Here is an 18,375-nt window from a genome sequence, read left to right as displayed (position 1 = left end):
CAAGCCGAGTACCGCGGCTCGCTGCTTACGCCTAGCCTCCCTGGGACTAGACAGTAGCGGAGGCTGTATTTATTTATTTATGCCTATCTAGCGCAACAACTTATTCCTTTGCATATACTCAAACATAGCACAAGAAAGGGTTCAACAACAGGCAATCACAGCAGCTTGGTGAAGTTCTAAATCACATCAGTGTCAGACCTATGGGCCTACCCCCTTTTTTTTCTTCCTCGGATCTGCATCACTCTCATTATTGACCTTTAGCGCTCCCAGTTGACGGAAATCCGTCGTAGCGACGGAAAACTTTAATCCATGCCTTCATGATCGAGTAGCTTGTTTTCTTGCTGATACGTGACTTTTATCATCTTGTTCAACACTTGCTCCGCATTTTGAACACAGTCTTCCACTTTTTTTAATTCGCACCTCTGCCGCCGCTATTTTTTGGTTGATGTTAGTGATCTCGGATTTAATATCGTTTAGTTGTTCTTTTGTGTCTCTTCGGAAGTCCCGAATTTCCTCCAAAACTTTGGTCAGACTTGCAGCGTCATTTGAGTAAGGGTTAGCATTAGCTCCGCCATCTTGTGCCTGTGTAGGGGAGCTGTTCTCCGGATTTTTTTTTTTATTTGTAAGCACTGCATCGGTGTTTTCTTTGTTTGCTTGCTCCTTCCCCATTCTTGCCCCTCTTGTCTGTTCAAGTAGGACCTGAAAACCTAGTATTTGACGGTGTAACGGGGCAAAACAACTATTTTTGTGAGGGAGCTGCTACTTTAGGCTGCCATTCAGGATGATGTCACCAGAACCTCATTGCTGCATTTTAATGAAATGTGAGGGGAAGCCGGGCTTCCGGTGCCGTCTTAAAGCAAATCACCACTGACAGAGATGGACTGGAACATTATTTACTATTTTAACATTTATCTTCATCATCATTAATTCTTTTCATTAAAAAATTCAAAATAACAAAAGGATTGTCATGGCTTTCAGTTTATTGGAAGTTCTTTTCTGCTCTTTTTGAATTTTTATTTGAAAGCCTTTTTTATCTATTCATTTTTACTGCATCAGTTCTATGGCATTAACGTCTCATTTTAGTTTTTAAACTCTATATTCCTGAGATCATTTCCACCATGTCACTGCTGCTTTAAACCCTGCAGCTCACACAGAGGGCAGTTAGTTTGTGTCTCAGGTGCAGTTTGTGTGATTAGTTACAGTGTTGTAGTAAATTTCACAGTGATTTCAGACACATTGCAGTCGGATCAAGTCCCGTTTTGTGCTGCAGCTTCTCACATACGTCCATCTGACCCAAAGACTCTGTGACAAATCATCAGTGTGCAGTGAAAAGAAACAATCTTCCTCCTCAGGACATTGATGATGAACCTAAAACCTCTGCTTCAGTCTCACTATTAGAGAATGTGTCTTACTGAGGAGCAGGTCATGTGACTCTCAGAGAGATGATCTTACCTCAGTGTCTCCAGTTTACAGTGAGGATTCTCCAGTACAGCACAGAGACGCTTCACTCCTGAGTCTCCCAGATTATTATTATAATTCAGATCCAGTTCTCTCAGGTGTGAGGGGTTTGATCTCAGAGCTGAACTCAGAGCAGCACAGCCTTCATCTGAGACACCACAACCCCACAACCTGCAGAGACACAATGACACACACTTCAACAGATTTTCATCTTGGTGTAATTCTTACTTTAAAGATGAGTGTAAAATTAATTTTATTATTGAGAATGTCATGAGGATTTAATATCACCTGTTTTTTCTCATTAACAGTGTAATTAATAATGATAATACTGAGTGTTATATTGAGTTTCTCTCCTCTGGTGTGTGTGATATTAAACCATCAGCAGCTGAAGCTGAACAGAGAACAGCAGAGAGACCATGAACTTTAATGAGAGAGAGAGAGAGAGAGAGAGAGAGAGAGAGAGAGAGACTGAATCTCAGATGGTTCTCTACTAGACTTATAGTGCACTACACAGGGGCAATAAACTTGTTTCTCCAGAGTCTACAGAGTGCATTTATAGAACACGATAGATTTATATTATTGTAGAATCAGAGAAGTAAACAATGATTATTCCATATAAATCCTACAAACATTCAGCCACTCGTTCTTGAGACAGCGTGCGAACAAGAATTTAGAAAAAATGGACAGAAAACCCGAAAACATACCGGTTTCATCTCTCAGTGTCGGAGGAATAAAAATATGTCAGTGTAATTTATGACGATGTTCGTTTTTCTAATTACTTTTTATCCCTCAAAAAAGAGGGAGCACATATAAACAGTGCTGTAATTTCAACACCAGTCACCTGTCAGCAGAGGCGGACAAAATACTCAACTTCATTCCTTCAGTCAAAGTACAGATCCCACCGGTCAAATGTTACTCCGATACAAGTGAAAATTGTACAGTCAAATTTTTACTTAAAGTACTAAAATATTTGCTTTTAAAAATACTGAAGTATTAAAAGTACATTTTCTGTCAATGCATTGTTGTATTATTGCCACAACGCTTACAAAACCCAATGCCTCTGAAGCAACCGACTGGATTTACTGACTAACTTGTAGAACCTGTTGAATAAAACACCTGGTAGAACGTTACAAAATGAAACAACTTACAACCAAGCAGAATCATCAACAAGATGCTCGCTAGTTTCTCTCTTTGGCTACTGGTAAAAAATACATAGCAGCTATAGTAATTATGGAAGGTCACAAAAGCTACAGTGTTAACGTTACCTAAGACAGAAATGTGAATTCACGAAATGAACACATGCTGTGCATCATGGTCGTTTAACGTTAAGCTAGCTAGCCACTGAAGCTCCACCTGACACACTAGCAAACTCTTTTCAAACTCGAAATCATATTGGGTAGCTAACGTTACTCAAAAAGAAAGATTTCTACATTCTAATTATTTGGCAAGATTATGCTAAAACATTTCTGAAAGGACTTCAGATAAGTTAATGTTATTCATGTTCGCATAATTCTGTTTTTACATGGTAACTAACAGCGTGCAAGTTAACGAGCTGCGTGTTAATGTTAGCCATGGCAAGGCTACGGCAACTTGGCGGGCAAATCCATGGAAAGTCATTTGAAGAACCAGACTGCAAAGCTATTGTAACGTTATCACTAGCTCTAAAAGTACAGACAACTTCATTACAAGCTTTCTCTTGGAATAAAATGTTTACATACATTTACATATGCTTCTGCAGGTTGGACGGTGAGTTTTTGGAGGACCTAATGTGGTTTGTTTTAGGCAAACAAAGCAAACATTTAAAATGAAACAAATCAAATCAACTCTTTATTCCTTTCCCCAGAGCGTTCCCCAGAAGAACCGCCTCCTTCCATTCCGCCATCAACTGATCGTGTTCAAATAACGCTGCGGAGAAATCACTGAACTTGATTTTATAGTCTATGGACGTGATGTGACCTTAGTGATTACTGACAGGCTGTCTCAGTGTCACCTGTGAAAAAACCAATCACGTTTTAGAAAAGAAACAAAAAATATCCACTTTCAAAGCTGCTTCATAGTAAAGAGGAGCTTCATAGAAATGTAGTGGAGTATAAAGTACAATATTTGTCTTTCAAATGGAGTGAAATTAAAGTCATAAGTTTGCTAAAAAAACACTCAAGTAAAAGTACAGATACTCAAAAAGTGTACTTAAGTCCAGTACTTAAGTAAATGTACTTGGTTACTGTCCACCTCTGCCTGTCAGTAATGTGATAGAGAGTGCCACTTCCAGTCAGACTACAAACATGGCTGATCTGAACTACAACACCCAAGAACCACAGCGCCCTCTATCACCTGTCTATTAATTACACCTGTCAATCATTTCCTGGTTAATCAGCCCATGCAATATAAACACCTCTCCCACACCAACTCCATGCCAAGTATTGTACAATGTCTTACCCGTCATACCAAGCCTTGTTATTCTGCTTGCCTTATCATGTCCTTGACCCTCATTATCATCTAGTTACTCTTTAGTCGAGCCCTTATTACTCTGTCTGCTGATCGATCGACCCCTGCCTGTCCCTCAACTTCAATTTCGCCTCGCGTTTTGGATTTGTTTGCCAGTCTGTGTTCCCCGCTCTCCCCTGCACATACATCACTAAGTGCCTGCATCCTCACATCACCCAATCTGGATGCAAGTTCCCTCAAAATAAAGCTGAAGGTCTGCACTTTGAGCTCATCTTCAATATTTAATTTCATCAACAATATACTGTGGAGGACAACAATGACAAAAAAAAAAAAATTATTATTTATATGCACATCAGGGCTGGATTTAGGGGGGTCCTGGGTTTAACTGGGGGGGAGTATCATATTGAAAATCAACATTCCACACTATCCTTGAAAATTTCATGCAAGTTGAAAGAAAAGTTAAAAAGAATGATGAATGAAACTTGGTAATGTTTTTCTGTTGCACTTGTTTTTACAGTAAAATTCGAGCCACGCTGCCGTTAAAAGCATCGATATCTCAGAAACTAATGCAGATACAAGCCTGGAATTTTACACACTATTTGGAACAATGACTTTATTCAAAAAGTATGAAGCAAATCTGAAACGGTCAGATGGGAACTTTTTTATAATCTGGAGATAATTCATTTTCATTAATTTCTAAAATAAAGTAATAAATTTCAGACACATTGCAGTCGGATCAAGTCCCGTTTTCTGCTGCAGCTTCTCACATGCGTCCATCTGACCCAAAGACTCTGTGACAAATCATCAGTGTGCAGTGAACAGAAACAATCTTCCTCCTCAGGACATTGATGATGAACCTAAAACCTCTGCTTCAGTCTCACTATTAGAGAATGTGTCTTACTGAGGAGCAGGTCATGTGACTCTCAGAGAGATGATCTTACCTCAGTGTCTCCAGTTTACAGTGAGGATTCTCCAGTACAGCACAGAGACGCTTCACTCCTGAGTCTCCCAGATTATTATTATTATTCAGATCCAGTTGTCTCAGGTGTGAGGGGTTTGATCTCAGAGCTGAACTCAGAGCAGCACAGCCTTCATCTGAGACACCACAACCACACAACCTGCAGAGACACAATGACACACACTTCATCAACAGATTTCCATCTTGGTGTAATTCTTACTTTAAAGATGAGGAGTGTAAAATTAATTTTATTATTCAGAATGTCATGAGGATTTAATATCACCTGTTTATTCTCATTAGTGTAATTAATAATGATAATACTGAGTGTTATATTGAGTTTCTCTCCTCTGTTGTGTATGATATTAAACCATCAGCAGCTGAAGCTGAACAGAGAACAGCAGAGAGACCATGAACTTTAATCAGAGAGAGAGAGAGAGAGAGAGAGAGAGAGAATCTCAGATGGCCCTCTACTAGACTTATAGTGCACTACACAGGGGCAATAAACTTGTTTCTCCAGAGTCTACAGAGTGCATTTATAGAACACTATAGATTTATATTATTGTAGAATCAGAGAAGTAAACAATGATTATTCCATATAAATCCTACAAACATTCAGCCACTCGTTCTTGAGACAGCGTGCGAACAAGAATTTCAGGAAAAATGGACAGAAAACCCAAAAACATACCGGTTTCACCTCTCAGTGTCGGAGGAATAAAAATGTCAGTGTAATTAATGACTATGTTCGTTTGTCTAATTAGTTTTTCATCCCTCAAAAAAGAGGGAGCACATATAAACAGTGCTGTAATTTCAACACCAGGTCACCTGTCAGCAGACGTGGACAAAATACCCAACTTCATTCCTTCAGTCAAAGTACAGATCCCACCGGTCAAATGTTACTCCAATACAAGTGAAAGTTCCATCCATCATCTGTAGCCGCTTTATCCTGTTCTACAGGGTCGCAGGCAAGATGGAGCCTATCCCAGCTGACTATGGGCAAGAGGCAGGGTTCACCCTGGACAAGTCAGGGCTGACACAGATAACCATTCACACTCACATTCGCACCTACGGTCAATTTGGAGCCACCACTTAGCCTAATCTGCATGCCTTTGGACTGTGGGGGAAACCGGAGCACCTGGAGGAAACCCACATTGTGAAAGTTGTACAGTCAAATTTTTAGTGAAGTTAAAGTACTGAAATATTTGCTTTTAAAAATACTGAAGTATTAAAAGTACATTTTCTGTCAATGCATTGTTGTATTATTGCCACAACGCTTACAAAACCCAATGCCTCTGAAGCAACCGACTGGATTTACTGACTAACTTGTAGAACCTGTAGAATAAACATCTGGCAGAATGTTACAAAATGAAACAACTTACAACCAAGCAGAATCATAAACAAGATGCTCGCTAGTTTTTCTCTTTGGCTACTGGTTAAAAAAAAAAAAAAAAAAAAAAAAAAAACGTAGTAGCTATAGTAATTATGCAAGATCACAAAAGCTACAATCTTAACATTACCAAAGACAGAAATGTGAATTCACAAAACAAATGCATGCTGTGCCATCATGGTGGTTTAACGTTAAGCTAGCTAGTCAGTGAAGCGCCACCTGACATGCTAGTCAACTCTTTTCAAACTTGAAATCATATTGGGTAGCTAATGTTACTCAAAAAGAAAGATTTCTACATTCTAATCATTTGGCAAGATTATGCTAAAACATTTCTGAAAGGACTTCAGATAAGTTATTCATCTCAGCGTAATTCCGTTTTTACATGCTAACTAACAGTCTGTAAGTTAATGAGCCATGTGTTCACGTTAGCCATGGACAAGGCTACGGCAACTTGGCGAGCAAATCCACAGAAAGTCATTTGACAAACCAGACTGCATAGCTATTGTGCTGTTATCGCTTGCTCTAAAAGCACAGAAAACTTCATTACAAGCTTTATCTTGGAATAAAATGCTTACATACATTTGTATATGCTTCTGCAGGTTGGACAGTGAGTTTTTGAAGGACCTAAATGTGGTTTGTTTTTGGCAAACAAAGATCTTTATTCCTTTCCCCAGAGCGTTCCCCAGAAGAGCTGCCTCCTTCCATTCTGCCATCAACTGATTGTGTTCAAATAACGCTGCGGAGAAATCACTAAACTTGATTTTATAGTCTATGGACGCGACCTTAGTGATTACTGACAGGCTGTCTCAGTGCCACCTGCCAAAAAAACCCATCACGTTTTAGAAAAGAAAAACATCCACTTTCAAAGCTGCTTCATGGTAACGAGTAATGAGGACCTTAATAGAAATGTAGTGGAATAAAACGCACGATGTTTAACTTCACTCCATTTGAAAGACAGTCATAAGTTGCCAAAAAAAAAACCTCAAGTAAAGTACAGATACTCAAAAAGTGTACTTAAGTACAGTACTCAAGTAAATGTACTTGGTTACTGTCCACCTCTGCCTGTCAGTAACGCGATAGAGCGTGCCACTTCCAGTCAGACTACAAACATGGCCGATCTGAACTACAACACCCAAGAACCACAGCGCCCTCTATCGCCTGTCTATTAATTACACCTGTCACTCATTTCCTGGTTAATCAGCCCACGCTATATAAACACCTCTCCCACACTCACTCCATGCGAAGTATTGTTCAGTGTCTTACCTGTCATACCAAGCCTTGTTATTCTGCCTGCCTTATCGTGTTCTCAACCCCAGGGATGAGAATGGGACATTTTAAAAAAACTCTGAAATGACTGGCTGGTCTAGGGGGCATCTGCCCAATTCACAATCCCCCTTTCCCACACACACATATACACACAGATATATCTCTCATCTCTAGCCGCTTTATACTTCTACAGGGTCACAGGCAAACTGGAGCCTATCCCAGCTGACTACGGGTGAAAGGCGGGGTTCACCCTGGACAAGTCGCCAGGTCATCACAGGGCCGACACATAGACACAGACGACCATTCACACTCACATTCACACCTACGGTCAATTTAGAGTCACCAGTTAACCTAACCTGCATGTCTTTGGACTGTGGGAGAAACCGGAGCACCCGGAGGAAACCCACGCGGACACGGGGAGAACATGCAAAACTCCGCACAGAAAGGCCCTCGCCGGCCACGGGGCTCGAACCCGGACCTTCTTGCTGTGAGGCGACGGCGCTAACCACTACACCACCGTGCCGCCCGATATATATATATATATATATATATATATATATATATATATATATATAAAGATTTCAAATTATTCAATGATGGTGCAAGGATGGATAGCAGTGGAGCAGACAGAGAGCCGGAAAACTTCTTCCTCCAAAAATATATTTTTTATTTTTTCTATTTTAAAACTTTTCTTAAAATAGTGCAAATATTTACAGTGCACCAACCAAAGGTTCAAATTGCCAAAAAGAAAACTATACAAACAAAATAAGAAAACAAAAATAAAGAGGCTTCAAGTTTGCCAGACTAAATTAAAAAGACCCTGAACAAAACTATTAGTCAGCCAACCCACAGCACCTTCAAACAAGACATTCCAACCACAAGTGAGGTTCTGGAGCTACTGCAGAGCTTACATACCCGCAGCCCCTCCCACAGTTGAGCCCAAATTGCAAAATTAATCAATCAACTAAATAATGACATCCTAAATACAAAACAACAATTTAAAGAAACAAAACACAAAATATACAAACATCCAAAATAATTTTCTTTAACCAAAAACCCTTCAGTGCAGAGTAAAATACATGTTTCCCCAACACCAGTAAAACACCCCCGTTAAAACAGTCCATTCCACCAAACACCCACAACACCCCTCCATAACAAGCCAATGGTACAGTCCCTCGGTTTCTCGCAACAAACAGGAAGTGTGTGGAGTTCGCGTGATGAGTTACTCAAAACTACTTTGTGTTATAAAAATGCTAGAACTAAATAAACTTATATCAAATAACATGATAATTATTTGATTTAAGAAGACCTAATGAACGTAATATATTTACTAAATAAACTTGACGTTAGAAATAACCGGTTTGTACGTGTGTTTCCTCGACCAGAGACAATGCTTAACAGATGGGAGATGAAAATGCTGAGAAATGTGTGATGCGTTTTACATTTGAGTGGAGCCAAACAAATGTTCCTAGAATGCCGGTAGGCCTTTCCCTGCACTCGCAACAAATGCTGCTCTCGTTAGAAACTATGGCAAACGGTGGAGTATGAAATACTTGAAAACCAGTAATACCCATACAGAAAACAGCAATGGAAATGAAGTGCAACTCACAGCAACAGGTCAGCCAAGATCATGGATTAAAGCAAAAAAAAAAAAAATCTGACTGAAAAAAAAAAAAAAGCTCCATGTCGTTGGCCCCTACCACGTCAGCGATGCGTGAAATTTTAAACGCCGTGTTGTCCATTGTCCCCTAGGCCCCTACTTATAGTGCATTTACATAATTTTAACAATGACTAAAGCTAAGGCAAGACTTGACCATTGTCATTACTGGCTATAAATGATGAAACATCAAGTTTTCAGCGCAAAGTGCAAATTTATTTCAACAATACTTTAGTAATGCACAACAGTGGTTAAGAGAAAAGTGCAAGTGCAGTCAAACTTGAACCATGCTTTCAAAAGAGTGGAACAAAAAGAAAAATAAGAAAATCTGTTGACATAAAACCAGGAAACAAGAAAAGTAAAGTGAAAGTTCACTTTTTCTGCTTCTTCGCAGTGAAGCCAAAGGCATCTAGTTTGGCAACACCTGATGTCTGTTTTTGTTTCTTTTTCCTTGGCACAGCAGCAGGAGCTTGCCATTATCGCCCATTTCATTTAGCCAAGCCCATCTCCACTTATTCTTTACCGTTTTGTCGATGTCTGACACATCTGTGCCTTCATTTAAAAGAAGCACGTCCATGCTGGCAAAACCGAAAGTAATTTGACGTGCTCTAGTGATGGAAATCGAAGGGCCTATGTCAGGTGAAATATGGCCTTATACGCAGTACTCGAGTTGAGGGGGGGGGGGGGATGTGGGGGGAGGCATCCCCCTTCTGAAATAAAAATCTCAAATCACCCCCCTTATAAAACGGCCATCCCCCCCATCACATCCCTTGTGCCATTTTACCAATTAATGTGGAAATTAGCCTACTATTAATTTAACAAATATTACTACCATTTCAACATTAGAGGCTTTGCGCAGTGATAGCCTACATGTAGCCGGATAAAAAAGACGCATATTTATTTATTCGGTTGCACCTCTCATTCACACCTATACGGAGGTTTCAGTCACTGAAAACAGCTACTTTCGCAAACTTGGGGCAGAGTGGAGATTTCTGAAAACTCCATCTTCAGACACTCGTGTAAATCGGGAAAACGAAGCAGCAGTGGGCGAGAGGGCGCGCGCGAATATAATGAGTCATAGGTGTGAATCTTTCACCGAAAGCCAATTGTCCTGGTTCTTCATGAAATCGCACGCACAAATTCATTAGGTTAACTTTCAAATAACTGTTCTTGTGCACTTGCGACACCGGAGCCACTTTCCTGAATTTTGAGCTTCGGAGTATTGGCTTCCACTGTTTTCCGACCTTTTGTGCTTAGTGAATGAGACACTTCATTACACTCCACTGACTGACTTCCAATTCCGGACTTTTTTGAAAATGTAAAATATAGGCCTACGAGATGTTTTTTGGGGACGTAATTTGCGTTGGTCCTTCACTATTAAATTTTTGAGACTGACGAGGCACTAAATACTGTGGAATTATTTTCTCCTTACTGTGAAGTTTGGCATCTTAAACAAGTGTCGGGAAATCTTGCAGCTCGACTCTGCAGCCTCCAATGTTTAAGCGAACTGCTGAAACCATAATGTTTAAAGATTAAATCGTAGGCTAATCAAACCAAAGAAAAATACAGCCTTTCCAGAACGTTGTCTGCCGAAGCCTGTTTAACCTACAAAAGGCTTAATAGCAAAGGTCTTGCTGTGGCTTCAACTTTTTCACCTGATCACCTTTCAATAGGCAAATATCATTATCACTACTACAAAAGGCCTAGTATTAGTAGTAGACAAGTAACCTAGTTACCTAGTAGTAGGACAGCCAAATAGTTTCATCAGTGGCCTACGCCGAGCCTCCCCGGGACTAGACAGTAGCGGAGGCTGTATTTATTTATTTAGGCCTATCTAGTGCAACAACTTATTCCTTTACATATACTCAAACACAGCACAAGAAAGGGTTCAACAACAGGCAATCACAGCAGCTTGGTGAAGTTCTAAATCACATCGGTGTCAGACCTATGGGCCTACTCCCCTCCCTTTTTTTCTTCCTCGGATCTGCATCACTCATTATTGACCTTTAGCACTCCCAGTTGACGGAAATCTGTCGTAGCGATGGAAAACTTTAATCCATGCAAGATGTTTGAACATTGCCGGCAGATTGCTGCCTATGCGCTGTGCGCTTGCGTGAGAGGGGTGTGTGTGTGGAGGTGTGTGTTGCCGGAACGTTGCCGGAAATCATCGTGAGTTGTCGTTAGCATAAATATTGAAGAAAGCAATGACGATTTCCGTTATCACAGCTGCAACTAATTTTGTGATGAGCGTTGCTGAAAGATGCTGGCGGGCAGTCGGTCGGTCCTGCCTGATTATGCCACCACAAGCCTTGCGCCGACCCCTACCCCCCCAAAAAAATAAATTCTCAATGGATTTACACGTTTCACAAAAATGACATTTTCAGTGGGAAAAATTCGGAATTCTGCGGATCTGCGGAAAATTCTCATCCCTGCAACCCTAGTTACTCTTTAGTCTTGCCCTTATTACTCTGTCTGCCGATCGATCAACCCCTGCCTGTCCCTCGACTTCAAATTCGTCTAGCATTTTGGATTTGTTTGCCAGTCTACGTTCCCCACTCTCCCCTGCACACACATCCCTAAGTACCTGCATCCTGACATCACCCAATCTGGATGTAAATTTCCTCCAAATAAATCTGAAGGTCTGCACTTTGAGCTCATCTTCATTAATTAATTTATTTCATCATCAGTATACTATGGAGGACTCAAAAAAATCACCCACAAAATTTTTATGTCCATATCTGGGCTGGATTTGGGGGGGGGGGGGGGGGGGGGGGGGGGGTCCTGGGTTCAATGAAGGAAAAAAAAAGTCAGACTGAAACTCGACATTCCACACTATCCCTGAAAATGTCATGCAACTCGAAAGAAAAGTTAAAAATAATGTTTGTCATGTTTATTCTGTTGCACTTGTTTTTACAGTAAAATTCGAGCCACGCTACCTGTTAAAAGCCTCGATATCTCAGAAACTAATGCAGATACAAGCCTGGAATTTTACACACTATTTATTGGGAATAGTGACTTTATTCAAAAACTATGAAGCAAATCTGAGACGGTCAGTTGGGAACTTTTTTTTTTATTCTGGTGATAATTCATTTTCATGAATTTCTAAAGTAAAGTCATGATTTTCAGACACACTGCAGTCGGATCAAGTCCCGTTTTGTGCTGCAGCTTCTCACATACGTCTATCTGACCCAAAGACTCTGTGACAAATCATCAGTGTGCAGTGAAAAGAAACAATCTTCCTCCTCAGGACATTGATGATGAACCTAAAACCTCTGCTTCAGTCTCACTATTAGAGAATGTGTCTTACTGAGCCCTTACAGAAAAAACATGAATTTCCCATGCATTTCACGTGATCACATGTTACCACATGTGGTAACATGCGGAATACATGGTATTAGATTTTGTAACGTGTTAACATGTAGAGCACATGTGGAAAACATTCCCACATGTGATTCACATAAAATTGGGCCAAAACCACGTTTCCCATGTGCAAATCACATTTTCCACATATTTCACATGTGAGAAATCACATGTGAAGTTCATGTGTTTTTTCTGTAAGGGAGGAGCAGGTCATGTGACTCTCAGAGAGATGATCTTACCACAGTTTCTCCAGCTTACAGTGAGGATTCTCCAGTACAGCACAGAGACGCTTCACTCCTGAGTCTCCCAGATTATTCTCAGACAGAGACAGTTCTCTCAGGTGTGAGGGGTTTGATCTCAGAGCTGAACTCAGGGCAGCACAGCCTTCATCTGAGACACCACAACCACACAACCTGCAGAGACACAATGACACACACTTCATCAACAGATTTTCATCTTGGTTTAATTCTTACTTTAAAGATGAGTGTAAAATTAATTTTATTATTCAGAATGTCATGAGGATTTAATATCACCTGTTTATTCTCATTAAGGCCACACCAATTCAATTAGTTGGTTCTCAGAATCACTGCTTGAAGAAAATGCGAAATGAAAAAGATAAAATAAAATCAAAATCAAACTCCCGCCAAAAGAAAAGGTCACATGATGAGGTCACGTGACTTCGAAAACCAATCAAATCACCCCTTTCACTTTCGATAAAGACTTGTGGAAGAAACATGCCTGTGGAGGGGAGTCCTGCAAAGCCTGTGTTTGTGATTGTTAGGGTATTCAGTGAACAGAAGCGTAAAATCTTTGACAGGTGTGTTGAAATTCTGTTTACTGGTTTGCCTGTATTGTTTGGTCTATTTCCACCGCTAATTTTACCATCAGAGCATTTTTTAAATTTTATTTTTATTTCGCCCGCTCGCTTCATATTTTTCCTGAAAAAATCCGAGAACCAACTAATGAAATTGGTGTGGCCTAACAGCGTAATCAATAATGATAATACTGAGTGTTATATTGAGTTTCTCTCCTCTGCTGTGTGTGATATTAAACCATCAGCAGCTGAAGGTGAACAGAGAACAGCAGAGAGACCATGAACTTTAATCAGAGAGAGAGAGAGAGAGAGAGAGAGAGAGAGAGAGAGAGAGACACTGAATCTCAGATGGTTCTCTATTAGACTTATAGTGCACTACACAGGGGCAATAAACTTGTTTCTCCAGAGTCTACAGAGTGCATTTATAGAACACTATAGATTTATATAATTGTAGAATCAGAGAAGTAAACAATGATTATTCCATATAAATCCTACAAACATTCAGCCACTCGTTCTTGAGACAGCGTGCGAACAAGAATTTCAGAAAAAATGGACAGAAAACCTGAAAACATACCGGTTTCACCTCTCAGTGTTGGAGGAATAAAAATGTCAGTGTAATTTATGACGATGTTCGTTTGTCTAATTAGTTTTTCATCCCTCAAAAAAGAGGGAGCACATATGAACAGTGCTGTAATTTCAACACCAGTCACCCAATCTGGATGCAAGTTTCCTCAAAATAAAGCTGAAGGTCTGCACTTTGAGCTCATCTTCATTATTTAATTTCATCAACAATAAACTGTGGAGGACAATAACAATAAAAACAAAACAAAAAAACCACCACCACAATAATTATATCCATGTCAGGGTTGGATTTTGGGGGGGTCCTGGGTTTAACTTTTTTTTTTTTGGGGGGGGGGGGGGGGGGGGGGGTCACATTGAAACTTGACATTCCACACTGTCCCTGAAAATTTCATGCAACTCGAAAGAAAAGTTAAAAATAATGACGAATTGATCTTCGTAATGTTTTTCTGTTGCAATTGTTTTTACAGTAAAATTTGAGCCACGCTGCCTGTTAAAAGCCACGATATCTCAGAAACTAATTGTGGCAGCGGGGGCGTGGCCAAGCGCCGGTCTGTGACAGGAGGGCAAAGTCGGGGAAGGTAAGTGGCAGAATCGCTTCACCTGAGGGTAATTAACCTGTGTTTGTGTGTGTTTTCCCCAGTAAACCGCCCTCTACTTAAGGAGGGAGAGGGAGAGCGGAAGGGAGCTCTCTCCCCAGCCAGACGACTTGTGTGTGTGTGTGTGTGTGTGTGTGCGCGCGCGCGCGCGCGCGTGGCTGAGAGAGTGGTGTATGCGTCTGAAAAGAGCAAATAAAAAGTCATTGAATTTTACTCTGTCCTGCCGTCCTCTGTGCTCCACCCACACGCGATTCTCGCTACAGTGGTGCTGAAACCCGGGATAAGGTGGAGCATCAGTCCTGCAGCCCCATGGAATCCTCCCCGTTCGCGGACTTGGTCCACGCCCTCGCCACGGCTCAGCAGAGCCAGCACCAGGCACTCGTCATGCTCCGGAAGGAGCAGGAGCGCCGCTTCGAAGCCCTGGTGCTGGCTCAGAAGGAAGATCGAGAGGCGTTCTGGCGTCTCCTCGCGTCGGCGGGGTCCACCAGCGCCCCGGCCGCGGGCCCGTCTCCCCTCATCTTAACCAAGATGGGCCCGCAGGACGACCCCGAGGCTTTCATCACGTTGTTCGAGCAGGTCGCCGAAGCCTCGGGGTGGCCGATGGAGCAGCGCGCGGCGCGCCTCCTCCCCCTCCTGACGGGAGAGGCACAGCTAGCCGCACTACAGCTCCCCGCCAATCGCCGGCTGGCCTACGCCGACCTTCGCCGGGCTGTCCTCCAGCGCGTGGGGCGCACGCCGGAGCAGCAGCGCCAGCGCTTCCGCGCGCTGCGGATGGAGGAAGTCAGCAGCCCGTTTGCGTTCGGCCAGCAGCTCCGGGACGCCTGCTGGCAGTGGCTGAAGGCCGAAGATCGCGACGCCGAGGGAATCATCGACCAGGTGGCGCTGGAACAGTTCATCGCCCGCTTGCCAGCCGGAACCGCGGAGTGGGTCCAGTGCCACCGCCCGGCGTTGCTGGATCAGGCCGTAGGACTGGTGGAGGATCATCTGGCGGCTGTTCCGGTGGCAGGACAACCAACGACATCGTCTTCTCTCTCCTCTTCTCTCTCTCTTTCTCCCCCCCCCCTCCTCCCGTGTCCCGTCCTCGCCCCATTCCCCCACCACGGAGGCGGGAGCCGGCTCCACCCCAGCCGGCCTGCCGCACCCGTGGTGCCCTCCCGTTTCTCCCTTCTGTGTCTGTCTCTCCCCCCCCTCAGGTGAGTGAGCCTCAGAACACAGCTGCAGAGGGAAGGCCCGGGCCGGTTTGCTGGCGCTGCGGGGAACCGGTCCACCTGCAGCAACAGTGTGCAGCGATGGAGGGAGCGGTGGTGCAGATCCCCGACGCGCCAGAGGCTGCCCTCGATCGGGCCGGAGCGTATCGCATACCGGTAAGTGTACAAGGGGCTACATATCAGGCGTTGGTGGATTCAGGCTGCAATCAGACCTCGATCCGCCAAAGCCTGGTGCAAGACGAGGCATTGGGGGAGCACAAGGGGTGAAGGTGTTGTGTGTGCACGGGGATATTCACAGCTACCCGTTGGTGTCGGTCCACATACATTTCAGAGGGGAAAAATCAATAGTGAAGGCGGCGGATGCCGTGAATGCCAGTTAGTAAATCCAGCGGCCATTCCAAAAGCGCCCTTGCGCCCCCTACCATTAATCGAGACCCCGTTCGAAAGAATTGGGATGAATCTCGTCGGGCCATTAGATCGGTCAACACGAGGGTACCACTTTATATTGGTTCTGGTGGACTATGCAACGCGATACCCGGAAGCGGTGCCTCTTTGCAATATCTCAGCACGCAGTATTGCAGAGGCCCTCTTCCACGTCATCTCCCGGGTTGGAATCCCGAAAGAGATTCTGACTGACCAAGGCACCTCGTTTATGTCACGAACACTGAGCGAACTGTATGGGCTACTGGGTATTAAGCCGATCCGCACCAGCGTTTATCACCCACAGACGGACGGTTTAGTTAAACGGTTCAATCGCACCCTCAAGAATATTATCAAAAAATTCGTAAGTGAGGACGCACGTAACTGGGATAAGTGGCTCGAACCCTTGCTGTTTGCAGTGCGAGAGGTCCCCCAAGCCTCCACGGGGTTCTCCCCGTTTGAATTATTATATGGGCGTAAGCCGCGCGGCATCTTAGATGTACTGCGGGAAAACTGGGAAGAGGGACCTTCACAGAGCAAAAACAAGATTCAGTACGTTATGGATCTGCGCGCAAAACTCCACACGCTCACCCACCTAACTCGGGAGAATTTGCGGCAGGCCCAGGAACGGCAAACCCGCCTGTACAACAAGGGCACGCGCCTTAGAGAGTTCACTCCGGGAGATAAGGTACTCGTCCTGTTGCCCACGTCAAGCTCCAAATTAATCGCCAAGTGGCAAGGACCCTTTGAGGTCACACGGCAAGTCGGGGACGTCGACTATGAGGTTAGGCGAATGGACAGGGAGGGGGCGCTACAGATCTATCACCTCAATCTGCTAAAACTCTGGAACGAGGAGGTCCCTGTGGCGTTGGTGTCGGTAGTTCCGGAGAAGGCGGAGCTGGGGCCGGAGGTCCAAAAAGGGACATTGGCATCTCGTACCTCTCCGGTCCCCTGTGGAGACCACCTCTCCCCAACCCAACTCACGGAGGTCGCCCAGTTGCAGGCCGAGTTTTCGGATGTGTTCTCGCCCCTGCCCGGTCGCACTAACCTCATAGAACACCACATAGAGACGCCCCCGGGGGTGGTAGTGCGTAGCCGTCCTTATAGATTACCCGAACACAAAAAAAAGGTGGTTCGGGAAGAACTTCAGGCCATGCTCGAAATGGGCATCGTCGAGGAGTCCCACAGTGACTGGAGCAGCCCGGTGGTCTTGGTTCCTAAGGCCGACGGCTCGGTCCGGTTCTGTGTGGACTATAGAAAAGTCAACGCGGTGTCTAAATTCGATGCGTACCCAATGCCTCGTATTGATGAGCTGCTCGATCGACTAGGCACGGCTCGCTTTTACTCGACACTGGATTTGACGAAGGGATATTGGCAGATCCCCTTGACTCCATTATCCCGGGAAAAAACGGCCTTTTCCACACCGTTCGGTTTACACCAGTTCGTCACACTTCCGTTTGGGCCGTTTGGGGCGCCCGCTACGTTTCAGCGGCTGATGGACCGGGTCCTCTGGCCCCACGCCACTTACGCGGCCGCTTACCTTGACGACATCATTATTTATAGTAATGACTGGCAGCGGCACCTGCAACACCTGAGGGCCATCCTTAGGTCGCTGAGGCGGGCGGGGCTCACTGCCAACCGGAAGAAGTGTGCGATTGGGCGGGTGGAAGTACGGTATCTGGGCTTCCACTTGGGTAACGGGCAGGTGCATCCCCAAATTAATAAGACAGCAGCGATTGCGGCCTGCCCGAGGCCCAAGACCAAAAAGGGGGTGAGACAGTTCCTGGGGCTGGCTGGCTACTATCGTAGGTTTATACCTAATTATTCGGATGTCACCAGCCCGCTGACTGACCTCACTAAAAAGGGGGCACCAGATCCGGTCCAGTGGACGGAGCAGTGCCAGCGGGCTTTCTCTGAGGTAAAGGCTGCACTGTGTGGGGGGCCACTTTTACACTCCCCTGACTTCTCTCTCCCTTTTATGTTGCAGACGGATGCGTCGGACAGAGGGCTGGGGGCCGTTTTGTCCCAGCAGGTGGAGGGGGAGGATCGCCCCATCCTGTACATTAGTCAGAAGCTGTCAGTGCATGAGGGGCGCTACAGCACCATAGAGAAGGAGTGCCTGGCAATCAAGTGGGCGGTCCTCGCCCTCCGTTACTACCTGCTGGGGCACTCTTTCACCCTCTGTTCGGACCACGCCCCCCTCCAGTGGCTCCACCGCATGAAGGAT

General features: G+C 44.2%; 1 protein-coding gene across 3 annotated transcripts in view; it reads right to left on the bottom strand.

Moving 5' to 3' along the window:
- LOC132870690 (ribonuclease inhibitor-like) overlaps nt 1-18,375 on the bottom strand; it is a 56,413-nt gene that overhangs the window by 12,471 nt on the left and 25,567 nt on the right. For 2 of the 3 annotated variants that reach the window (XM_060904477.1, XM_060904478.1), the window contains one exon: nt 12,768-12,941. The exons of the other annotated variant lie outside the window; for it this stretch is intronic. In XM_060904477.1, coding sequence (XP_060760460.1) covers nt 12,768-12,941 — 174 coding nt within the window. The remainder of the gene's footprint in view (nt 1-12,767; nt 12,942-18,375) is intronic. 3 annotated transcript variants of the gene reach the window in all.

This window comes from Neoarius graeffei, chromosome 22 (assembly GCF_027579695.1).
Source record: "Neoarius graeffei isolate fNeoGra1 chromosome 22, fNeoGra1.pri, whole genome shotgun sequence".
NCBI lineage: Eukaryota > Metazoa > Chordata > Actinopteri > Siluriformes > Ariidae > Neoarius > Neoarius graeffei.
This window is presented reverse-complemented; position numbering and strand designations above follow the sequence as displayed.